The sequence below is a fragment of the Drosophila albomicans genome, chromosome X (assembly GCF_009650485.2).
Source record: "Drosophila albomicans strain 15112-1751.03 chromosome X, ASM965048v2, whole genome shotgun sequence".
NCBI lineage: Eukaryota > Metazoa > Arthropoda > Insecta > Diptera > Drosophilidae > Drosophila > Drosophila albomicans.
Genome location: NC_047627.2, coordinates 15395108 through 15422075, shown reverse-complemented (window position 1 = coordinate 15422075; position 26968 = coordinate 15395108). Strand labels below are relative to the sequence as shown.

Sequence of the window (26968 nt, the reverse complement as noted above, 5' to 3'; positions counted from 1 at the left end):
AAAGCGCGCTGTGGCCAAATGGCTTTTGGCTTTTGGGGGGCTAAATTTAGTTAACCACCGACAACAGGCGGGCAAACGCAGCTTCCTGGGCGGCAAGAAAAAGCAAATATCGCGTATACGCGACGTTGAACGTGGCACGCGTCTCACACAAAATGAAATGAACTGAACCGAAATGAAATGAAAACGAAATCAATCAAAGCCAGCTAATTTGCAGCACGCAATCAATTTGTATTTTTTTTTTTTAAGAGGGGAAAAATGTGCGTCACGAGGTGTGTCGAGTTATTTTTTTCTCTCTGTGAGTGTGTGTTGGTTGAGTGTGGGGCTGCACAGACAATTTGACGCCAAAAAGCGACGGTTGTCCTTGTGCTCCTTACGCTGTGCGCTGAAAATGGCGTCAAATCAATCAAAAGCACAAAATGAATAACGCTTTAAGCGAGCGAACCAGAGAGAGAGAGAGAGAGAGAGGGAGAGTTGAAAATCTGACTGCCGAGTTACGCGCAATTTAACCTGTCTGCCACAATTTTGCAGCTGGCAACATGGCCTTCTCCCTCTCTTCCCCTCCCTCCGTCTTCATCTCCGTCTCTGTCGCTCGCTCAACGTTCACTCGCTCAATTATCATAATTGCGAGACGAAGAGCGGGGCTTTGACACACCAAGCTGGAAATGATAATGTCGGCGCCAGCATTTCCGCTTTTATTAACGACGGCTTCGTCTACAACCCAAAGCAATGTTGCTGTCTCCCTCTCTCTCTCTCTCGCTCGCTTGTTAAACACACCCAGCAAATGCTTGAGTCGTATGTGTGTGTGTGTGTGTGTGTGTGTGTGTGTGGGCGCCATCCCCGTGTCCGTGTCCATGTTCATGTCCATGTTGTGGCTGCCTGACACGCACAATTAAGTGCCTCTCACTCTCCCCCACTCTCTCTCTCTCTCTCTCTCTTTCACTCCATCTCTCTCACTGTCAGGAGGCTCAAGGATAATGCTAAACGATATGCGCGCCTGCTTTTCTCTTGTCTTGTCTTAGCTTCTTTCAAAATCAAATCAAATAAAATAAAATTTACTACACTCACGCACGCTTCTTCCTCCTTTCTTCTCTCCACCGTCCACTCCCCTCTCTCTCTCACTCTTTCTCTAAAATATTGAATTGCTCGTCGCTCGTCGCTGTGGCGCTCGGTTTTTCATTTTCGCTTTTTCGACTATTTTTATATATCTATTTAACATTTTCATTTCCGTTTCGCCTTAATGCACTTGACCTTCAGCCAAACACACAAAATCCAACACAAAAAAGAATTACACAAACAAAATACATATATATTTATACACACACACACACACATAAATAGAACTATTTACTCTCAAGTTTTTGTTTCGTTTTAGATTTCGAATCTTGTTTTTTTTTTATTAACCGAATTGCAACACAGCAAAATTTCCACTTGAATTCCCTTTTTTGTTTTTTTTTTTTTCATTTTAATTTTGATTTCAACTCTATAGTTGCAACTCACAATTAAATGCAAAAGATTGTGGCGTAGCACATATATAATATATTTCCGTTCCATTTATGATTCACTTTGTTTTAGTTTTAATATATAAAAAACGTAAATTGTGAGTCAACTCGATTGCGATTTGTATTCAAATTGCGGCACAAATTCAATAACATTTCATTGGCAAAACGCAAATTCAACTGAAGTTTTGAATTTGCCAAACAGAGAAAAACTATTTGATGGCATTTTCAAAGTTATTCGAAATCTTTTTATTCCATTTTTAGTGCACTCAATTTTCATTGTAAAGTGTTGTGATAATTTGATTGATTTTCGATTAAGCTGATTAAAATTATTTGTTTCTTTTCAAAATTAAAACAAAACTTTAGAAATTAATTTGTATTTTAGTTGGCAAAATTTTTAAGTATTTCAGTGCAATAAAATTGAAAAAGTTTCCATTTTATTTTCTATATTTTCATTATTATTTCTTTTTAAATGAAACTTAAACTTGACAAATTAATTACCATATTTTATTCATTTGAAAATTGCAAATATTTTAAACTTATTTCACATCTATTTAACTTTATTTCAATGTAGTTCTTTGTTTATGGGATTAATTGTGTTGCTAGATTAAATAATTTGCTAGTTTTAATTTTCATTACAATTATTTACTTTGACTAACAATCTGGTATATTTTGAATGTAGTACTTTATTAATATACCAAATGTAGCCTTCAGTTTATTTTTAGCATTTTTTTGGTACATTTTGGGAATAAATTACATAAAATTGAATTTTCATATGGAATTTCCCTTTGATTTGCTGTTAATTCAATTGTTTGTTGTTGCTTTAATTTTAATGCAATTGAGGCAGCTTAAGTTCAATAAAAATCAAGCGAAAATGTTGCGAGCAAATCGCCTGGCATGACAAAAGGCCACGTTGCACGCTCTGTGTGTTGAGACATTGTTGTAAGTTTCCAGTGTAAATTCCATTAGGATTATATTACGTGGCACAAGCCCACACACACACACACACACACACGCACACTCTCAGGCTTTGGTGTTCTTGTGAAGCCACAAAAGTTGCGCTGGCCCATAAACTAGAAGAATTTTCTTTTATTATCCTTGGCATAGAGTTGGTGGAGCACAAAAAAAAAAAAAAAAAAAAAAAAAAATGAAGAAAGAAAATACGTAAAAAGTTCAAATGGATTAGGGGCAAGCTTGAAGCGGAAGCCCCAACAAGGCGTTGCCCAAGAATAGAAAGAGAAGGAGAACAAGAACAAGAACGATTCGCAGCGTTGTGCGTGCCAAGCAAAATGTGCGAGGATATGTGTCAAGGACACGCGGCAATCGAGCGCCAACTCAGCTGCCATTTGTTCAGCTCTTTTATGTTATGTGTATGCGCTCCACTGTTCTTTTCAGTTCAGTTCAGTTCTGTTCTGTTCTGGGTGTGTAGGCGTGCCTAACTGCAGTTAACACACAGCTGTCATTTTACACACACTCTGCACACACATACACACGCCTTTCCATGCGACATTCGGGACATATTTGGAGCACACTAATTGATATTTTCACAGTCCTTATTCTCCCCCATTTTTTTTTTTTTTTTTTCATTTTTTGGCGCGCCTTTTCGCATAAATTTTCGAAAACAAACAACAATTTTAGTTGCTCCATTTTTCAGCATGTTTCACATGCGTTTTTCAACTCTGCGTGGTCTCCAGAGATAGAGAGAGAGAGAGACAGAGAGAGAGAGAGAGAGAGAGAGAGAGAGTAGAAAAGAACACGCCCAAGCTTAGCGCAAAGTGATTAGAATGATGATGAGCTTAACACAAGGCCACCAACGAAGCGAAACTGTGAAACTGATATTTGGCATTTGGAAAGGGTAATTGCTTGAAATGAATGACTGAATGACGACTGTATGTGTGTGTGTGTGTGTGTATGTGTGAAATGAATGCACATAATCGTGCTCAAAACGTGTTGAATTCCAATCAAGTTGAGTTCTTTTCGAGAGACTTTTAGTCGTAGTAGATTATTTCTGTAGATTTCATATTATCTCGAAAGTTAGAAAATACCAAATAAATATGCAAAAATACCAATTATTAAGTAGAATTTTAGAAGACTGCATTTAAATTTAATAAGCTTGAATATTATTGGCATGCTTTCAACATTAAGTCACATAATATTATTTTCTTATATGTAAATTGTTTCATGAGTATACTTAATATTTGTTTTTTTTTTTATATATGTTAGTATGCTTGCATAGTTATTTGGTATTTTTTGTAACTTATGTATTTATTTGGTATTTTTTAACTGATGGTATGTTTCAATATTTTTTGGGAATTTATTAAAATACGCAAATAAATAATCATTATTTGGATTTATTTGGTATTTTTAAACCTATTTGGTATTTTATGAAATATTAAATCTACAGGAATAAATACTGACTGTTTGGAGTAAAAATAAATATATAGGCTAAGTTCATTGGACATTTACAAGGGATATAAAAAACCATGCTCATACGTATACTTAATATTGATTAACACTATGTTGGCTTATTTTAGTATTCATACAATAAACTCGTTATTTATTCAAATTCAAGCAAGAAAGTTATTAAATTCACACTTTAAGAGTAATGGAAATTCATTATGAAACAATAAAATTTAATTTAAAGAATTTTACTTGAAACTTTAACGAATTTGTTTTCAAACATTTGCAAGCGAAATTTCAACAATTTTATAATAAAATTATTACATATTATATAAAGAGTTTAGCTTGCAACTTTGCAATTTGCATTGGCAAATGTCGCGAATCTTCAACTTGAACTTTGCGCTATCCAAATTTCACTTTCTTTCGCTTTCCGCTGCTTTCTCCCTCTCTCTCTTTCATTATAATTTTATGGAGTAACTATCAACACTTGAAGCGCTCACTTGCTGGCATTTATATTGCATATTCGTGCGCTTAAAAAAATGCAAGAAACGAAAAAAAAAGAATTGGCAGCAAGTTAAAATGAAACAAAATCGATGCCACACAAATTCAACTGAATGGCAGCCAGCGGATATCTGTGGCAAGAAGAACGCGTGCGCTTCATAAACAACAAAATGAGAAAAACGAAGAAGCAAAGTAGCGGAGAATTTCAGTCAGTGTTTACTTAATCAAAAAGTCGCTTGCCACGTTTCGGTTTTGCAAAAGCTGAAGCTGAAGCTGCCACACGATTTCCTAGAACAGTTTTTTTTTTTTTTTTTTTTGTTCTCTTTCGTTTTGCTGGCAGCTGGCAAACGTGGCAACGTGGCAGCCGGCTGCTGGCGGCAACAGCAGCAAGTGGCAGACAACTGGCCAAGAATAATACACGAGGCGAGGCGAGGCGAGGCACAACACAACAGCTGCTGCTGCTGCTTACAACAGCGTGTATTATTCTTTTCATTTTGGCCCGTTTGCAATAAATAAACATAATAAACAATTTTAATGCGAATTCCTTCATAAAAATCATGTCGAATGTCGAATGTTGTGTGTTGTCTGTGCGTCTCCTTTGTTCATCATCATCATCATCATCACTATCTATGCTGTTGCTGCTGACAGCTGTCGCATGGCAATGACAGCGACGCAGCTGCCACGCAAAAAGATACAAATGTATCTGCACATAAAATGAGGTGTGAAAAGTGTACTAAATGTCTTTAAAAGCGGCCTCCCAAGCACTCACTCAACTCACTTGTATATTTTTTTTGATAAAATTCCAAAGCACTCACACACAAACACTCGCTCATAAATGGCAATAAATAAAAACCAAAAGGAACAAAAAACAAAAAAGTGCAGGCCGCTGCAAAACTCGAGATAGTGTCAATGACGGCAGCTTGGTTAATCAACATAAATCGCTTTGATGTCACACATGTATTAATTTTGGAAATTAATTAGATTTTCTACCACGCAGCAGAAAAGAGCAGCATTGAAGAGCGGCAAAAGCAAATACGAACAAGAACTTGCAATAGATAAGAATTTTGTTGTTTTTGTTTTTGTTTTCCCCCTTTATATTTTGCTGATAAGGCATCTTTGACATGAAAGACAAGGCAGCAACCAAGAGCAGCAGCAACAACAATTTCAACCACGGTTGATAAGCTATTTGATAAAACAAAAAGTGTAATGAAAGTTTTGATTATGAACGTCCTTGCGAAAGGCACAGCAAAGTAGCAACAACAACAATAAGTACTCTAGCAACACTTTACTCACACACACACACACACAGCGAGAGGCACACGCACTGCAACTGTATGTGAGAGCTTATCTGATTACTGACTAATGCCAACTAAACATATGTAGCGGACGGTTCTATGAGGGGGTATTTCGGAAGGTGGCGAGAAGGTAAATGTCCAAGCCTAAAAGGCACACAAAATACACATGTTTAATACACGACACGGGGCGCGACTTACAGAGCTAAATGGTCAGCAGATAACTGCTGCTACACTCAGCGAAATTGTACTCCAAATTCAAGTAAATTTCGAAATGAGTATGCAAAAAGCAATTTAAAACACTTTTCAAGCAAACTTCACGTTAACTCAAAAGTTAAAGTTAAAAAGTTCAAGCTAAAAAATAAAGTTAAAGTTAAGCTTAAAGTTTTAGATAAAGTTAAACTAAAACTTATAGTTAACATTAAAGTTAAAATTAAAGTTAAAGTTAAAGTTAAAGTTAAAGTTGAAGTTGAAGTTAAAGTTAAAATTAAAGTTAAGATTAAAGTTAAAGTTAAAATTATAGTTAAAGTTAAAGTGAAAGTTAAAATTAAAGTTAAAGTTAAAATTAAAGTTAAAGTTAAAGTTAAAGTTAAAATTAAAGTTAAAGTTAAAATTATAGTTAAAGTTAAAGTTAAAGTTAAAGTTAATGCATATAACTTCATATTTGTTTGAATTTTCTGCAAATACAAACAAAATTAAAATAGCTATGTTATATTTTAGCTAAATAATTCGAAATTCTTAGCTACAATGGCAATCGAACAATTTACATGTACAAATTTCACTTAAAGTTAACTTTAAAGTTAAAGCTTATAATTTAACTACTGAAATCTTATCTCATATTAGGAAATGAAACATTTTTCTATATTTTTAATTTAAGAAAAAAGATTTTCTATTCTCTTTTATATAAGTTATAAAATTAGTAAAACCATAGATCAATTTTTCCTTCGTTGTTTTGTTTTTTATGTGCATGATAACATTAAAGTTAAACTAAAACGAATTTAAGTTTCATATTTACTCAAAAACAGTTGAAATAATGAAATACGAGTTCAATTCAATTTAATATTTTTAAATACAAATTAAAAGAAGTGAACAACTAAATATGCAATTTAACTGTCAGTTAAGCGTAGCCATCAAATTAAAGCCACACTTTTTTGTTTTATTTTGTTGTTAACTTACAGTTAAACATTATTTCTTTGCGTTTTGTTTTCTGCATTCATTTGAATAGTAATCAACGGACTGACGCGCAAATTAATCAAGTTTTCGCTAGTGCAAATCTATCATAATACAATTTTATTGTGCAGACTGCGAGCAATCTTATCTGCGAATTTCGAAATTGAATTAAAGACAGCATAAAGTGCTGTCCACTTGAGAGAAATGCTCTCGCACTTTCTGCCAGTGTACACACATTATATTCTAGATACTAAACGCTTGATAGTCATACCCTCTGATATACTATATACTATATATATAGTATATATCTGATAGGTGCGTTGACACATTCCACTTGGCTTTTGGGGTGACGCATTCGACGCGGTTTCGAGATATTCGTAAACTGGTGTAATTTATCGATAGACACGATTGTATCGATAACGATTACGGCTACGGCTACGCGCTTTTAATGCCTTTGCCCCGTTTTAACATATTTCCATAAATTTGCCATTTCATATTTTTCGCGTCTCGTCCGCTTTTCAGTTGAGTTGTTCTACGTTCAGTTCCTAAATTTAACGCACAAAACGTGCATAGAAATGTTTATAACTGTAAAAGTTGCGCCACGCGTTCGCCATAAGTTTACCCCCTCCCCCATCCACCAATTTTCCCATTTCCATTTCCATTCCTCATTTCCCCATTTCATTTGGCCCATTTGCCTCGCCATGAAACAGGACATTTTTGGCAACAACAACAACAACAACAATTCTAATGCTGCATTGCTGCGTGGACAACAGCAACAGCAGGGGAGAATGTGGGGGGAGGAGGGAGAAAGAGGTGGAGGTGGAGGCGCGGGAGGTCTTTAGGGCGCGGTCCGTTTTGAATGTGCGAAATTCTTTGGCGGAGTTTTTGTGCGCGCATTTAATTTTTATAACATTTTTATGGCCGCTGTAGATGTGCATGCTAAACACACAGTCACACAACACTCTGTCCCTTACCCTCTTTCCGCCACTTCTCTCCCTCTCTCTTTCTCCTTCCCCCCTGGCGCGTTGCTTGACAGTTCTCCTGCCACCCGGCGTGCACTCTTAAGTGAATAATAAATTAATTGAATAGCCAGCCATGCGGCCCATTTTTTCTATTTCTTTTTTCTCTTTTTTTTGGACTGTGGTTCACAGTAGAACTCAGTTTGGTTCAACGCTTCGTTCCTTCCTGTGGGTTTGATGTGGTTAAGTTTCGTTTTTATACCAGCTAGTTGTTTAGGAAGTTGTTTTGGTATACTATTAAAGAAATATATCTGGCATATATGGTATATTTTAAATGCAGTACTATACCAATATACTAAATGTAGCATTTGGTATATTCTAATATGTTATGGTATGTCAATTTGGTATATTTTTAGACTGATTTAGTTGATAATCTGGTATATTTTGCACCCGTCATATTTTGAATGTATTGATATATTAATTTACCAAATACAACTTTTAGTATATTTTTAGTATTTTTGCGATATGTTAATTTGGTACTGTGGTTCACAGTAGAGCTCAGTTTGGTTCACAATAGAAGTGAGGTTCAACGCTTCGTTCCTTCCTTTGGGTTTTGATGTGGTTAAGTTTCGTTTTTATACCAGCTAGTTGTTTAAGACATATTTTTGGTATATTATTAAAGAAATATATCTGGCATATATGGCATATTTTGAACCAATATACTAAATGTAGCATTTGGTATATTCTAATATGTTGTGGTATGTGAATTTGGTATATTTTTAGACTGATTCAGTTGATAATCTGGTATATTTTGCACCCGTCATATTCTGAATGTATTGTATATCAATTTTCGAAATATAACCTTTAGTATATTTTTAGTATTTTTGTGGTATGTTAATTTGGTATTTTCTCAAATTAATACCGCACTGTTTAGGTTTGATTAAAAATGGGTAGCGGGTATTTCACAGTCGAGCACACTCGATTGTAGCCTTCTTTCTTGTTTCTTCCAGCTTTTTGCAAAGGCGACGCGTGTCGCTTCTATTGCCCGTAAGCTTTTATGTTAATAGGCAAGTTTTGTTTAGTGTTTTTGTTTTTTTTTTTCTACCACCCACGCAGCGTCATAAAATGCCCAACCCCCAAAAACCTCGCCCCCAATCGTTCGCAACTTGACGAGCTGCAGCTAATCAAAGGCAGATACATTATCTAAATGCTTAATTAAAGTGTAAATTTTGCAGCGCTTTCGCAGGGGGATGAAAGGCAGCAAGGGATGGAGAAGAACGCGAGGGCGAGGGGGAGGGGGAGTTGTCTGACTGCGATAGACGACGCCGAATCAATGACACTTAATTAGAAAATAGCTGACAGCAAAATATAGTGATCGGCTGCACGGGGGAGGAGGGGGGGTTAAAGCGACCGACTGTGTGAGAAGCTTATCCATTAATGTGGCAATTTTGTATCTAAGAGATACACTTCGCTCTGTATCTGTGTTTGCCTTTGGCTCGTGCCCTGTGTGTTTGGCGCTGGCAAATGCTTTTAATTAAGCCGAGGCTGAGAGCAACAACAACAATAACAAAGACACTATCTCGCGCGCTCTCTCTTTCTATCTCTCTTTTATGAGCCAATCCTCCCTAAGTGCAAAAAATAAAAGAAGAGCAAAAAGGGGGAAACACACACAAACACACACACAAAACTAACAAAGTTTTTATGTGAGCAGCCAATGATTGGTATTTTTTGTCTCTTCCACTTCTTAACTGTCTCTCTCTCTCTCTCTCTCTCTCTCTATCTCTATCTCTATCTCTATATCTATCTCTTTGTATATTGTTTCATTATTGTCTTCTTTGTTGTATGCCCATTCCATGAAAGGCTTTAATAACTTGGCCAACAAAGTTTTTCGGATATCTTTATGCTCGGATACTTAACGACAACGTTGCTCCCCATCTTCAGCTATTGCAAACACCTCAGCAAATCGAAGAAACATTTTCATATTTATGCTTTCTTTGTCCACAAAACGGTTTAACTTAATTCATTCCAACATTTTGCTTTTTATACCCGCTACCCATAGGGTAGAAGGGTATTATAACTTTGTGCCGGCAGGAAATGTATGTAACAGGTAGAAGGAGGCATCTCCGACCCTATAAAGTATATATATTCTTGATCAGCGTCAACAGCCGAGACGATCTAGCCATGTCCGTCTGTCCGTCTGTGTGTCTGTCCGTCTGTCCGTCTGTCCGTCTGTCCGTATGAAACACTGGATCTCAGAGACTATAAGAGATAGAGCTATAATTTTTTTTCGACAGCATTTGTTATGTTTGCACGCAGATCAAGTCTGTTTCAAATTTTTGCCACGCCCACTTCCGCCCCCGCAAATCAAAAAAATCGAATAACAAGCGTAATTTTGAAGCTAGAGTTGCGAATTTTGGTATATACAATATTTACTATAGTAGTTATGATTCCTGAAAATTTGGTTCCGATCAGATAAAAATTGTCGAAGTTATTAAAGAAATACTTTTGTATGGGCAAAAACGCCTACTTACTAGGGGTCTTAGTTGCTTTGGCTGACAATCTGGTATATTGTGCCGTCTATGGTATATTTTGAATGTGGTACTATGTCGATATACCAAATATACCATTTGGTATATTTTTAGTATTTTTGCAGTATATTCGGTATATTTTGAGAAAATACCGCAAAATATGTTTCTTTTATTCAAAATGGGTAGCGGGTATCTCACACACATAACAAGATTTTACTCAAACAAAGAAATTCTTGTTAATTATATTAGAGTGTTGTTTCTCAGAAATATAACATACATATATTTCAAGATAACATTAAAACAATTATGAAAGCTACAGATGAGCGAGATCCCTAGTATGTACTCATTTTGTATAAAACCATATTTTACAAATATACCAAAAATATACCGACTCTGAGATAACCCCTTTAAAAATAACATATTCTACGAATATACTAAAATACACCGAAGGCTATTTTTGATATATTGATAATAGTATTTTAAATATTACACTCTACAAATATACCACAAAAATACTAAAATTTTCCAAAGGCTATATTTGATATATTGATATAGTATTTTAAACATACCATATAGTACAAAATATTTCAGATTGTCAGCCAAAGAAACGAACACCCGATTATATAATATTATACATTTTTTTGCTATTCAAAAATAATTCTTAAATAACTTCTACAAGGAATCTTAAATAGTATAATTATTATTGTATGTACCGAAAATCCTGCAGGCACTAAGTTATAATACTCTTTCACGCTATAAGTAATGAAATTAATATATTATTTCTCATAAGATTAAAGATATTAAAATGAAGTAGAAGTAAACAAAAATAATATTATCTCTTAAAGATATAGATCTGTTGAATGCACTCGAATTTCTGGGAATTTGAAGCCACAGAAATATTCAATGCAATTTGAATTTTAGGGAATTTTTTTTTTTGTAAAATGTTTTTTGTTTCGTGCCACGCCCACATAAATCACTCACTCACTCACTCGTTCAGTATGCAATATTGTGTTGTGCGCTGTTTTTGCTTTTTGCTTTTTGATTGTTTTTATGTTGTTTTCGCGCTGCTCGATGTTTCGCTCGTTTTGTCGTGTGATTCGTGATTCGTGTGAATTGTGGAGTGCAGCGCGAGTCACGTACCGCAAACACAACTTGCAACTAACAACAGCAACAACATTGGCACAGACAGCCTGATAAAAATATTAAATACAGACATTTTTCAAATATCATTTGCATGTATGTATATTATATGTAGAGCAATGTTTTATTTCGGGGGATTGCACACGATTCAGAAACCAATTCCGATGGCATGAATATATGATGAGTGACCAACTGGCGCTTGCAGAAATAGACACAACAAATCAACTCGTTATCGTAATAACAATAATAATAATAATAATTTATTAAATATGCGAATATGAATATGAATTCACACATTCGTTCCAATGGGTATTATACAATATTCGTGTGATATACATTTTTTTTTCTTATGCACATTGCGCGTTGCGGTTTGTTTCCAACAACAGATACAATAATTTATTTATTTAATTTGTTATTTTACTGTTTTTTTTCTCGACGTATTTTGTGTAATAATTGAACGAAATTTTGCGGCTTCTTCTGAGTCATTTCGCAATTTGCGATTCATTGCTTATTATTTATATATAGTATTGTATTGATGCGTTGTTTTTTTTTTTTTTTGCCTTCTCTCTTTTCTGTTTTTAGTATCTGTTTTTTTTTCTGTGCTGTGCTGTATTCATGCAGTATTCATAGCCTGTACTCTAACAGGTTTCGTGATAATTGTTTCAAATAAATCCATGAATACGTATTGTATATCGATTGAAATTTATCGTGTGTGCGAGTGTGTGCGTTTTTTCACAGCAATTTATTTAACTGTTATATTGATTTATGCATGTATCGTATATACTTATACTGTATATCGATAACAACGGGTTTCTTGCCTAATGATCAATCTTACACAATAAATTGAAGCAACTTGTCTCTTATCAAGACACTTAAGTAGCTGGCACTTATTTATCATTGTTGAACGGATCAATCTGCTGTCTATATGCATGTTGAATAAATCAATGTTTCGCTCCATGTATTTATCGATAGCTTCTAATTAATGTTGATCACTGACTGCGGTATTTTTCTTCTTTTTTGTTTGAGTTGTTCGTGAAATGTCAATTGAATTATCAAACAATCGACAAACACTCAATATATTCATTGGAATTCAGTAATAAATTCCACGATTAATTGCGTTTATTCATGGGAATGCATAAAATTTGCAAAATATGCCTATCGATAAACGTTCAGTTCGATAGGTATATCGATTTACAGGTCAATAAATTTAAACTAAATTTTTATGTTTAACACGATGGAAATTCTATTAACGATCATCAGTTAATCGACAACTTTTTTATCGATTAGCAATTTATCGATAACTTAGTTATCGATTATTTATAATAAATTCCAAAAGAATATGTAAGTTTGAGTTTCTATAGTTGAAAATCGTCATAATTTGTAAGTCGATCAATAACTTTATCGATAATTTATGATGAAGCACCCTTGAATGCATGTGCTTGCATTTGACATCTGCCCTTAGAGCCGCGTTGTGTGTGCACACTACTTATTGTCACTGCTGCTCACATGCTGTGATCTTTGCTTTTTGCATTTTGCGCACACTCGAGAGCAATTCAGAAATGCCAACGAATCAATAAATCCAGCCAAGCCACAAATAGCTTCATTCGACAAGGCTTCATTCAACCAACACACAAACACGCATACAAAAACCCGCTTCGGAATGTTAATGACCAACAAATAAAATAATAATAAAAAATGAAGAAAAATAAAATGGAGAAAAAATATAAAAGCCAAGTGCGAGTAGACAAGCCAAGTATAAAAGTTGCCCGTGAGTTGGTCGCTGTTGATGCCCTGCTGGGCCACTTGCCAACAGCTGTCGCTGTTGCTGCTGCTGTTGCTTCTTTTGGGTCTATCGATTAGCTATCGAAGTCGTCAGCGAAGCGATTGTCATCTGTTTGCGCAAGTCACATGCGGCGTATGCGCAATGTGTGCAGCAGCAACATCAGCGACAGCACACACAACAAAATGCGCCCATGACCTCAAAAGTTCTACCAACTCAACACAGTCAGTGGGGACATGTCTAGGGAGTGGCGGCAGGGGACAGCGCAAGGGGTGGGGCGAGGGGTTTGTGGGGTGGCACGCATGCGCCGCATTTGGGCAAAATGAGAAGCGAAATACAGATTTGTGTGGCGAATGTCAAAAGTGATTTTCGTTGAACAAAGTTGCAAAAGCAATCAGCACAGCTACTATGAAATACTAAATTACGCAGTACTGTGTTGTAAAACACTTACTTGTAGTATATTTTACTATAAAATACTGCACTACATTGTATTACAAAATACCAATATAATATTAAATACCTAACTGAACTTCATATTTATTTAGTACTTTATCATAAAGTACTGTGCTTTGTATAAAATACTGAATTATGCAGTATTGTGCAGTAAAATACTTAACTGCAGTATATTTTACTATATAATACTGCACACAATATTATAAAATACTGAAATACACCACCTTTTGCTCTAAAATACAAAACAGCATTTCACAACAGCATTTCACAAAACTTTACTATAAAATACTGCGCCTCACAAAATATACTAAATTACACAGAACTACTCTATAACATACTTAATAGCAGAATATTTTACACAAATACGAAAAATTATACAATACAATACTTCATAGAATACTGTACTTTACAAAAATACTAAATTTCGCAGTAAACGAGTTAAGTTCAGTATACTTTACTATAATACAATAAGATCAATATAACGTAAAACTACACTTTACCGTAAAATACTGCACTCTAAAATACGAAAAAATACTGAATTAAGCAACACTATACGCTAAAATTCTAAGCTACACTACTCTCTGCAATACTCTATTGCATTGCCCCCACTTCAGAGGCCTCAAAGGCTTTACAAGCTAACCAACAAAGCTGAACCTCATACCCCAAAAGAGCTGCTGCTCTGTTGTCCCTTCTAACCCCCCCGCTGTCGCTGCTGCTGCTTTGCTGAAAAACATGCGAAAGTCATAAATCATAATTCTTTATTCTGGCTTTTTTCATTTGTTTGTTGCTCAAGCTTTACGCTTTTCGTTGTTAATTTTCGTGTTTTATTTTTATTTCGTTTTTTTTTTTTTTGTTTGCGTTTTTTTCTTTGACTAACTTTCAATTTGCTGTTGTGTGTGTGAGACATAAAAGTAGCACTAAAACTTTTTGCGAGGCAAACAGTATATACATACATATTATATATATCTATTTGCACAAAAAATTCTTGACAAAAAACAAAAAAATGATAAATGGGGAAAAAGGCAATAGTCAAAAATTGCACAGCTATAATTTTTTTTTGCCAAAACGGGCGTTTCGTGGGGGTGGTTTAGCTTTTAAGTTATTTTTTGACAACGTTGCCAATTTGCATTTTGAGTGAAATTATATAATGTATAATAATATGGGGGGAAACACCAAGTTATCGTTAGGCTATCAACTCAACTCGCAACTCGACTCGACTCGACTCGACATCATTATCATTGCTTCGTTTGCTTGGCATTTCGGTTTTCACACGTAACTGGCATTCGCTTAGCTAATCTCTGACCGGGCGACATAACTCAATTCCTTGAAAAGCCTCCATAAAAAACAAATACAAACTAAAAAAAGTCTACATGACTGTCTCAAAAAAGGGCAACAAATTGTCATAAAAACACGGCACTGAGAACTAAAATGGAATCACACATAAAAAAAAAAAGAAACTCGCTTGCGATGTTTTCATCTCAGCAAGTGGTAACTCTGTGCTGCTTTTAATGGAATGGCAACTCTATGTAACGATTTGACAGCTCTACAACATAAGTTGGCAGTGCTCAAAATTACCCTTTAAGCTGTCCTTAAAAAACATGCAAAAGATTGCAACTCCATGCGAGTTGGCAGCTCTAAAACATTAAGTTGGCAGTTCCAATGTGCTCAAAAGCGCATATACCCCACATTCAAAAAATACCCTCTAACTGTGCTTAAAAAAGATGCAAAAAGATTACAAAATGAAATTTGTGGCTCATTAGAAAACTTGATGATCGAGAAGGGAATGTTTCTCTCTCTCTCTCTCTGTGTTACAGAACCGAGAATATTTGCGCATATTGACCTAATTGACCCCGAGAATAGTTGAAATGTTTTTTGCAATACTCGAAATGCTTTGAATACTTGAGCTACTTATTGCCATTTCACCTTCAACTGTGATTGACCGCACACACCCATGGAGAGTGTTACACACACACACACACACACACAGAGAGAGTTATTTACATACTGTGATGTAGATCCTCAGACTCTGGCTATCAGTCAAACAAAACAAAAAAAAAAAGGCAGCAATAAAAATGTTTGTGCATTCTGCATTCAATTAAACGATTAAGCTCTTAATTGAGACATCGACCGCAACTTGGCTAACTAACTACGCACAACAAACGTGTGTGTTAAGTGTGTGTGTGTGTATTTGCTTGTAACATTGGGTCAGTCAGCTGGTCAGGCAATTGGTCAGTCAGTCAGTCGGCCAGTTGATTGTCAGCTGCTCAATGCTTACATAAATCAATTTACTTACGCTTATTTTATAATTTAATTGTTTTTTTTTTTTTTTTTTCTCGTGCTGTGCATACTCTGTACTTAAGTGATTGCGTGGGGTATGCACAACTAAAGAACAATTGTAAAAAGAAGCGCAGAGAACATTTTGAAAATTTACGAAAAGTGTTAAACAATTTTTTATAAACTACAAAAATTAAGAATTTAATAACGAAATGAAGATTTTTATAATAATAATACATACATTTTGTATACGGCAAATACAGAAAAGAGCAGAAAGAAATACTGAAATTAGTATGAAAATGTTTCATTGATTTTATTAGTATATAAAAATTATATATTTTATAATATATGTTTATTTTTTATATGTCATCGGTAAAATATTCGCGCAATAAAAATTTATGTAAGAATATTTTTAAAGAATATTGCTCATATAATTAATTATTTTAGTTTTTATAAAGCATGAATACGAATTTTTAAAATAATTAAATTTTTGATTGATTATTGTTTGCAGCCAAGAATTCAGGCTGCATATAATTAATTATTCATGACTCTTTTATATAAATACATATTTATGAATTCAGGTTTAAAACAATAAATATTTTTTTTTGCTTTTTTTTTAAGGTTTAAAGTATTTTTTAAAAATATTTATAAATTTGTTTGATATAGTTTAATCTATATGAATTATTTTTTATAGCTAAAAATATAAATATTTTGTATATTGAATAAATTCAGGACCAATTTAATTAATTTTTTTTTTAAATTTTCTTTTGAGAGTTTTAAAGTATTTTTAAAATTTTCTACTGTTGTTAGGTAACCGAACTTAATACAGGTTTTTTTTAACTTAAGCATTTGATAAGCTGCCCTTACAGGGTATCTGACTGTCGGTGACTCTTTTGTAACGTGTTTTTTTTTTTGACTTGCTTTTATTTTATGGCTATTTGCGCTCGCAACTTGACTTGTATTCTCATGCACACACGTAGTCATTCACTAATTCGCGCTCTCTCTCTCTCTCTCCCGTTCTCTCTCTCTCTCACTTGTAGAGCAAGCGTGCGGTTCGTCGTCGTCGTCGTTGTCGTCGTTAATGTCTCGGATGTCGTTGTTGATGTGGATGTGGATGTCGACCGGTGCCGGTGGCCAAAACATTCAGTCGAATTCAACGCTGTGAGCAACACACGCTGGAAGCGCCGATGGAACCGCGTCGCGACGCAGCGGCAACGGCAGCAGCGGCAGCGACAATAACAACAACAACAATAAAAACAACAACAACAAAAACAATATTGACAAAACAACAACAATCAAAAGCCAGCTAAACAAAGTTGAGAAGAAAAACAACAACAAATTTCCACAAGCAGTCAAAGTTTTATTAACAACAATTTGTGATAACCGAGAGAGACAACAACAAACAAACAACAACAACAAGTAGAAGAAGACGCGAGTGTCCAAAAACATAAATAATAATAAAAGAAAAAAACAATTTATATACTTATATATATATATACATATATATTTATACAAAGCGCATATACAACAATTCAAAAACAAACATAAAAATATAAAATAAAAATTAATTAACTAAAAGCAGTCCAACAAATGCAACGCGTAGGCCTTCAACTGTGATTTACAACATAACAAAATAAAATATATATAAAAAAAACAAAAAAACAAAACTAAAAGTTAAAAACAAAAAAGAACAATTTATCGTGCTATTCATTTTTGTTTCGTTTTTGTTTTACTTTTTTTTAATATTATTGTTTCGTGTGTGTTTATCGACGCCTGCAAAAAGTCCAATTTATAACTAAAACAAAACAAAAGAAACCTTTCCAACAACTAACTCAACTAAAAAGAGGCAGCAATCAAAATCAAACATGTTCAACTCAAACATACCGGCAACATCGTTGCTCAGCATCGAGGGCAGCAATTGCTTGGGCGCCCATACACCGAAGACGCCAGAGATATTAAATTCGGTGATCGCCATGACAAATCCGCTCGACAATTTCAATTTCAATGCCTCAAACAGTTGCAGTGCCGCCTCCACGCCCCTTGTCACCATACGCAACTTTTGCGGCAATCCCAATGGACAGGTAAATTCTAGATTTTCTTTTCTTTTTTTTGACACTTCAATTAAAGATTCCTTTTCTTTGTTTTTTTTTATTGTCCTTTCAGTCGCATTCGCAGGACAGCAGTCATTCCAGTTGCTCGGCTTCGCCGCTCGATTCGCCAGCGGGCACAGCGACCACGCCCAGTGTGCAACAGGTAAATGGGCGGTTCATAAATTCAAAACTTCCACACAATTAGACAAATTTACTTTAACTTTAAATACTTTTAAAGTAATTAAACATTCCTCAACATTCGATTTCTTCACTTCAATCGCAAATTTCTATTCTTGAAAGCCGTTCAAATTGCAACTTTCAGCAGCTGGCGAAATAAAACACCTTTCAAAGTTTAAAACTTGAAATTGCAGCCAGCTAGCAATCAATTAAATAAAGTGGCTTTTTTATTGTTAACAAGCGTTTGAGTGGCGTAAAAGAATTTAGAAATGAATTTGCTGTTTCTTAGCTGCATTTGAATTTCAATTGAAAGTGAAATTCAATTTAGAATTCAACTTTACTAAACAAATTACTTTGTACTACTTTACGCTATATGCTGAAATTAAACTTTACACTCGACACTTTTTTTGTTGAGTTGTTCGGATAGGGAATATTTTATGTGGTATATTTTGTATTATATATTTAGAATGTAGTACTAGTATATTTATATACCAAAAATAGACTTGAATATATCTTAGTAGTTTTTAGTATATTCATTCGGTATATTTTAAGAATAATACCGCTGTCAAAAATAGTGTTTGGTATATAAGTATATTTTTTGGTATATTTTACGGAATAATACTGCAGTATTTTGCCTTTATTCAAAATCGGATCTGTATTATTTTTCTTAAAATATACCGAAAAATATACTTATATACCAAAGACTATTTTTGACAGCGGTATTATATATGTATGTATATATATCGATATACCGAAAAAAGCCTTTGGTATATTTTAGTATTTTTCGGTATATTAATTTGGTATATTTAAAGAATAATACCGCTGTCAAAAATAGTGTTTGGTATCTAAGTATATTTTTTGGTATATTTTAGGGAATAATACTGCAGCATTTTGCCTTTATTCAAAATGGGAACTCTACTATTATTCTTAAAATATACCGAAAAATATACTTATATACCAAAGACTATTTTTGACAGCGGTATTATATATGTATGTGCATATATCGAAAAAAGCCTTTGATATATTTTAGTATTTTTCGTTATATTAATTTGGTATATTTGAAGAAGTGTTTTACTTTTCAATTTGTAATTAACTAAACTCCAATTAAGCAAAAAAAACGTATTTCAAATGAACAGCTGCTACAATTTCACTTTCAATCGAGCTGCTTGCTGCATTCTTCAGCTCAGCTTTCTTTCGATGCCTTTTCTGATTATTATGTCTACTATCAATGCTCCTCTGTGAAATGCATTTTTTTTGTGCTTACAGCACAGTTTTCGCTTTCAATTGAAATTGACAATCGCTGCAGCGCGATGACTCGCGACTCTGACGTCGATTGTTGTTGCTTTGCTTTTTGTATTATGGTTTTTTTTTTTTTTTTTTTGGCGACGTCCAGTTGCATGTTGACGCCAACGCAGCGCCCCCAAAGCGACAGCGATGTGCACATTCGCTGCCCACGCAATTGTCCGTCCCTCTCTCACACTCTCTCTCTCTCTCTCGCTCGCTTTGAGTTGTCGCTTTGTCGCCCTCTGTCGCCAAACTAACAGTACCCCGGCCATTGGCCATTGGCATCCGCCACAATTCTAACGCCTCCACAATCTCCAATGTTGGGTCAGGCTTTTGGCTTTGGTTTGGCTTTGGCTTTGACGCTATTTCGTGGGCGTTTTTCTCTGCTGTGTGCTGTGCTGTGCTGTTGACGCTTCAATTGCAAAACTCAAACGCAGCCAGAATTGATTTCACTTCAACAGAAATTGAATAAAGTATCTCTCGCTATAGCTATGCAAATGCATCTGTACAAAAGCATCACTTGACTGACATTGGCCTTAATGAGGCACGTAGCAGCAGAGTATCTATGAGACAGGTGCGGGGGGAAGTGCGATTAATGCATATGAATAACATTTGCCACGCGGTGCAATTAAATGCCAATGCGACTAGCTCCAGGCGGCAACGCATCCAACAGATACAATTTGCGATACACATATGAATCTGCTGCACTAATTGCCAGCTGTAGGTGTGCATGCGTGTATGTGTGTGTGTGTGTCTGATTTATGATTATTACTACAAAACGAATTTATGGGCATTGAGCGGCCGCATTGAACGTTTTAATTACCCGACAGTCCAACACTTTTCAATTTGTTTTCTAACAAATTTCACATAAATTTCAAACAACATTTTCCTCCCAAAATATTCGCACAACATTTATAATTTTGTTGCAAAAAAGCATTTGCTTTGCATGAAGGAAGCTTTTATTGCATTATATTATGTGTGTGTGTGCTTGTTTTTCTCCACATTCATTTATTTGCTTTGCGCAAATATTTGCACAAATGTTTAAGGAAAAAAATATAAATTCATTTTGCACGCAAAATGCAGAGAGAACGGAAAAACGCAGAGCAAATTATAAAAATGGCAAATATTGATGAAGTTGGAGCAAGGCAAAAGTCAAAATAAGATTGCAAAGTAATGCACACAGAAATACCCTGTAAAAAAAGGAAGAAGTCGAGCACACTCGACTAAGACTAAGAGATACCCGCTACTTATTTCGAATAAAATCAAAATAGTGCGGTATTAAATTTAAAATATACCAAATTAATATACCCGCAAAAATATTAAAAACATACCGAAGGCTGTTTAGGGTATATTGATACAGTACTCAATCAAAAATATACCACAGAGTGCAAAATATACCATAGTGTGCAAAATACTATATCAGATTATCAGGGTATATATATATTAAGTATACGTAGTGTATCACAGTTGTCGCAGCACTAGTCGAGCATACCCCATTTGTGGTATTTTAGTGTGTAGATATCGAGAAATGTGGCAAACGAGCGAACAAACAAAATGCGGTGCCAAATAAAAAGATGCAAATTTGCGAGACGATTCGTGTGAAATTTGACTTTTGGGCGCTGCTCAGCAAACATTACACATACACACACGCACACTCATTACACACACATTTGAATATACATATGTATATATAAACTCTTTAGAAACAGCTACAGTCGAGTGTGTTGTCAACGCGAATTGCAACAAAAGCAAAGTGCAAAGAAAGGCTTGCAATACATTCATATCTTAAATTGTTTGGCCAATTTGTTGTAGCTGTTATCGCTGTTGTTGTTTTCATTGTTGCTGTTGTTGCTGTTGTTTATTTGCATACTGAACTCGTACACTTGGAAACACTCAAGTGGGTAGTTCACTCGCATAGCATCTTTATCTTTAACTTTGCATCAGCATAACTCAAACGCTTTCTAAACTCTTTACTCGATGTGTTGAAATTGCTGTGAATCTCCCTTAACTTTTTAGTGACTCAACTTGCAAGAACTTCAACTTCATCAAAAAAGTATTTATCCAAGTTCAAGATCGCGTTCTCAATGATAAAGTTTGGCTTCACTTTTTCCAATTATTTTTCATGCTTCAAAAAATACTTTACAAAAATCTGAATATTAGATTTTCTCTTCTATGTCTTTTCTTTAATATTCCTATTTTTTCCCGATTATTCTAGCTGTAGTTCTTGATGTTATCTAAACTTTTATTTTCACATCTCTTTCGCAATAAATTCACCTTTTAGCCAATTTCATTGTATTATCTTATCTTAACTGATTAGCTGCGATTTTTATCTCTTTTATCTCATTTCTATAGCAGCAAATCTTTCGCGTTCTTTCCACACATATCTTTTCTTCTTGCTTCGCATTTGATATATGCATAATTTATGGGAGATTCCCTCACCCAATGCAACCCAAATTTGTCTTGCTGAAACTGACACTGAAATGTATTGAAAATTGAAAACAAGTAGAAGTCTACGAGTTGAAGGCAACGCAATTTTTGTGTGTGTGCTTTTTTGACCATATGGTCGGTCGGTCGAATATATTCCGAACTCAAGTCTCAAGTCGCTTGACGACGTAGACGTCGATTCGTTGGCGCATGCGATTATTATGATTATGCGTGGTGCTTTTTCTCTCCCTCACTGAAAATTTATTTATCTGCTTTTTGGGTCAATAAATAAAAAAGGCAGCGTGCCTAAAATTTAAAATGAAACAATGCACTGTTGGAGCAATCCCCCAACCAAAAAAAAAAAATCAACTAAAAACACCAAAAAAACAAAACTGTGAAATCAAGAAGGGCGCGTTCAGGGGCTGGGCAGCTATTCGACAGTGGCATTCGAACAATTTCTCGAGCAGACAACACAAAATAAAAACAAAAACAAAAGCGCAAAAAAAAATGATAAAGATGATAATGATAATGACAATGTTCACGATGATGATGATGATGGGCAGACTGAGATATTTAATGTTTGCGTATGTAGAGAGTCGAGTCACTTCAATGAGCTCTCATTGAGCTTCAGCTTCAGTTTCAGCTACCGACTCTTCAACATGTTGCAGGCAGGCAACCAGCAGCAAGCTTTGCCTCAATTACCATCTTCATGTTGTGTTGTTTTTGAACAAGTCTGCAATTTACTTACTATGCTTATGTCTGACTTCTGATCCGTCTGTTTCAATCAGCGTTTCAATCTCCTCTTCAATTCAATTCAATGTGCATACATTTTTGTTTCTTTTTTTCTTTTTTTTTTGCTTTCGTTTTTCGTTGACTTTTTGTTGCTATGGCAGTTCAACGACTTAAGCATTGACCCCATTTTTGGTTTAGTTCTGTTTTAATTTCTACTCAATTTGCATAGAGGCATTTTAATAGCGATTTAATGGCAATAACTTTTATATAATGCATAGTTTTATTTGATCTGCAAATTGAGTTTGATTGTAGCACTCAAGTAGTATTCAAATTAATATTGAAAATATACCAAATGTCATATTTGGTATATATATATACTGGTATATAAAATATAATATATCGAAATATACCAGATTGTCAACCAATGCATCAAACACATATAGCATATGAATTTACTTAAATATACCAAATGCTAAATTTAGTATATCAATATACTATAACGTGCAAAATATACCATAGCGTACAAAATATGCCAAATTGTCAAACAAAGCATCTAAGACATGCCAAAGGTATATACTTAAATATACCAAATGTTATACTTGGTATATCGATATACTGTAATATTCAAAATATACCATAGAGCACAAAATATGGCAGATTGTCGGCCAAAGTAAATAAGACATGCCAAAATAATAGACTAAAATATACCGAATGTTATATTTGGTATATCGATATACTCTAACATTCAAAACTGCCTGTTACATACATACATTCCGCTGGCCTCCTATAGTTAGCGGTTATAAAGCATCTCATTCTTTCCTCAACTTGTGCATTTGTGCTACTTATTTTGAATGTTTCGCTGTCGCTTTCAACTTCCAATTGCCGCATGCTTTCAACACTCTGCAGCATGCACTCAATGCACTCGTTGCACAGCCCTTTGCGTTGAAATGAAAGTTGACAACGTGTCGACGTGATGACCATCTGTTGTCTTTAGTCTTTAGTCGCCTTTAGTCTCTGTGTTGTGTCTGCGAACTCTTCTCCATAAAAGGCGCTGACAGGCGCTGCCCACCCACCTCTCAACTGCTTCTTTCAGGACGTCAACGAGTTGCAAGCTCGGTGAGTGGGTCGATCGTCTTTATTTTTGCAACCTGTTGTGGCCTTGTTGTTATTCAGTTTTCAGTTTATTTTCGTATTTTCGTATTTTGTTTATTTTGTATTTTATTTTGCAGTTTGTCAGTTTGTCAGTTTTTGCATTGTCCTGGGCGTGCCACAGATTTCAATCTTTTCACTTTAATATTTTGAAAATTTATGCGCGCGCTCAAGTCACAAAGCGAAACCCCGACAAATGCCGCTGCTGCTGATAAAGGTAGGCCCAAAAAAAAAACCCAGCCCTAAATTAAAGTTCAAGCTAAAGTTGGCAAATCTCAGAAGTTATAATTCCAATTTACAGCGAATCGCAGCTGACAATCTGAGTAGAATTTTGTTGTTGTTGATTTTGGGGACCTTGCCCTGAAAACCATTTCTGAAGTGTGGCACAGGAATGTGAACGATGAGTTTTGAGTTCAAGTTGTCGAGTTGTTTCTGTTTCTGTTTTGTTGTCGAGTGTTTTGTTGTTGATTCATCATCATCAACATCAACTACCTGAAGAGTGGAGCGCGAGATCTCGTTGAACTTGGCGCAAGTTCTTTTCGGCAAATGGGTCAACTGCAAAATGTCAGCTGAACACACACATACGTCTCTCTCTTTGTCTACAGTGGCGTCTTATGCAATTGTCATGCCTTCTTTGGACGGGCTTTTTGACCACCAATTTGGCTATTGGTGACAAACAACTTTTGTGTGTCGTTGTCGTTATTATTGCTTGCCGAAGGACGTTAACTAATCAACTCATGTTCTCTCTTGGTTTGTTTTCAGACCTGTTCGCAGCTGATCAAAGCCGGCCTCAAACTGTCCATACAGAGCAAACGCAAGTTGTCCACCTGCGACTCAAGCTCCGGCTCGGAGCAGCCCAACTCAAAGTGTTCGCGTCGCGACGAGGATTGCGAAGAGTCCAGCGATGAGGATAGCGAAACGAAATCCGCCCCCAAAGGACTGACACCCGAAGACGAGGATCGTCGCCGTCGACGCCGCGAGCGCAACAAAATCGCTGCCACCAAATGCCGCATGAAGAAACGCGAACGCACACAGAACCTGATCAAAGAATCCGAAGTGCTGGACACACAAAATGTGGAGCTTAAGAATCAAGTGCGCACCCTCGAAACCGATCGTCGACGTCTGCTCGAGATGTTGCAAGCGCATGCGCCGAGTTGTGTGAAACGCGGTGGTTGCCAGTTGCCATCGAAGTTGCTGCAATCGCCGGCATACAAGTATTTGCCTGAGTTGGAGCTGGATGGCGTAGGCAATGGCAACGGTGGCAATGGCGGTGGCAACAGCAGCAGCAGCAGCGAGGCAACAGGAACGAGCAGCGCGGCCAATACGCCAACCTCCCACCAACAACAACAGCAGCAGCAGCAACATCTGCAGCAGCAGCAACAACAACAACATATGCAGAGCATACCATCCATGTCGACGTTCAAGTTTGGCTCCAAGTCGCCAGCAGCAATGGCAGCAGCTGTTGCTGCCGCCCAACAGCAGCAGCAGCAACATCATCAGCTGCAGCAGCAACAGTTGCCGAATGGCTATTGCAAGCCATCGCCGAGTCCGCAGGAATTCGAGCATGCTGGCTACTTGAGTTCGCCCACCCAAGAGGCGCTTTGTCTGCCACAGCAGCAACAACAGTCGACCATGAATCCCGCCAGCAGCAACAGCAATGCCGACAACAGCAGCAACAACAACAACAACAACAACAATAGCAATTTGGTGGTTAGTCAACAGGTGTCGGATTATGTGCCGAATTGTGAAGGACTCAGCTTGGGTTTGGGCCTCTCCATAGCCATAACCACGCCCACCAACACCAACAGCAGTCGCAACAGCAATACCAGCAGCAACAACAGTAACAACAATAGCAACAACAACAACAACGGCAGCAATAACAATCACAGCAGCAGCAATGGCAACACGAGCAACATTGTCAGCTCTTCGACGTCGAATGTTGTTGTGATACCGCCGCCAGCAACCACGCCCACCAGCAGCGCCATCGAATTTGTGAAAAACGAATTGGTGGACTCACAGAGTCCCTACACCACAGCCTTGAGTGCCGAACGCTTTCTGTTTGAGCCGAGCGAGGGATTCCCCGATACAAAGCATGCGGTGAGCGTGCATCCGAGTAGCTTGAACAACATGACCAGTGTGGCCAGCTTGGCGGTGCACAGCGGCAGCAATCACAGCAACAACAGCAGCTGCAACAACAACAACAACAATCATCTGTTGGACTTTCACAACGGTTTGCCACACACCGGCATCGGTGCCATCGGCGGCGTTGGTGGCGGCATCATTGGTGGCATTATGACACCGTGCTACGAGGAGGATCAATTGCTGTTGATGAAGAACAGTTGCTATACGAACGATCTGTTGTCGCATCTCACCGATGATGCGGCCGATTTTGTTGATCTGGATACGGGTGCAGCGGCGTTTATCACAAATGGCGGTTGCCTGGCGTGAGATCGGGCCCAAAATCAACATCAACATCGACATCAACACCAACAGCAACAGCAACGCTTTAACGATCACGAACTGTTGCTGATCTTCGATCAACAGCAACAGCAGCAACATATAAACGATCAGCAACATGTTGAACAAGGCGAGCAACAGCGAGAGGAGGAGGATGATGCAAACTGGGCTAATGTGGATTATTGGTGCTAGGCAGAGCACAAAAAGTGTGTGTGTGTGTGTGTGTGTGTTTGAATGTGTGTGTGTGTTTGAGTGTGAGTGACGAGCAGCTATCGATCAGCTTTTTGAAACATCTATCTACACATACACACACAGCTAAGCAAATATCCAAGTTCTTCCAACAACAACAACAACAACAGCAGCTCCTTTTATTTCACTTTTCCCCTCTTGGCTCGAATACAAACAAAACATTACACTACACTACACAACATTTCTTCTTTTTCTTCTTCTTTCTTCTTTTTGCCCTCTTCGAATTGCTCGATAGTCTATGCTCGTGTGTGTGTGTGTGAGTGTGAGTGTGTGTGTCTCTGTGGCTTGACTACCTCATCAAAACAAAAAAACAAAAAAAAAAAAAACATTTGAAAAAAAAAAAACAAACAAACGTTAAAAATGAAATGCACTTTTTGTTCGATATTTTTTAATGAATTAATTATAGTCATACA

At 36.3% G+C, this 26968-nt stretch overlaps 1 protein-coding gene across 1 annotated transcript in view; it reads left to right on the top strand.

The window, feature by feature from the left end:
• LOC117576671 (activating transcription factor 3) overlaps nt 1-26533 on the top strand; it is a 59160-nt gene extending 32627 nt beyond the window's left edge. Inside the window, exons 3-5 of the mRNA XM_034261662.2 lie at nt 17034-18074; nt 18157-18246; nt 24612-26533. Coding sequence (XP_034117553.1) covers nt 17859-18074; nt 18157-18246; nt 24612-26297 — 1992 coding nt within the window. The 5' untranslated portion in view covers nt 17034-17858 and the 3' untranslated portion in view covers nt 26298-26533. The remainder of the gene's footprint in view (nt 1-17033; nt 18075-18156; nt 18247-24611) is intronic.
• The last annotated feature ends 435 nt before the right edge of the window (nt 26534-26968 follow it).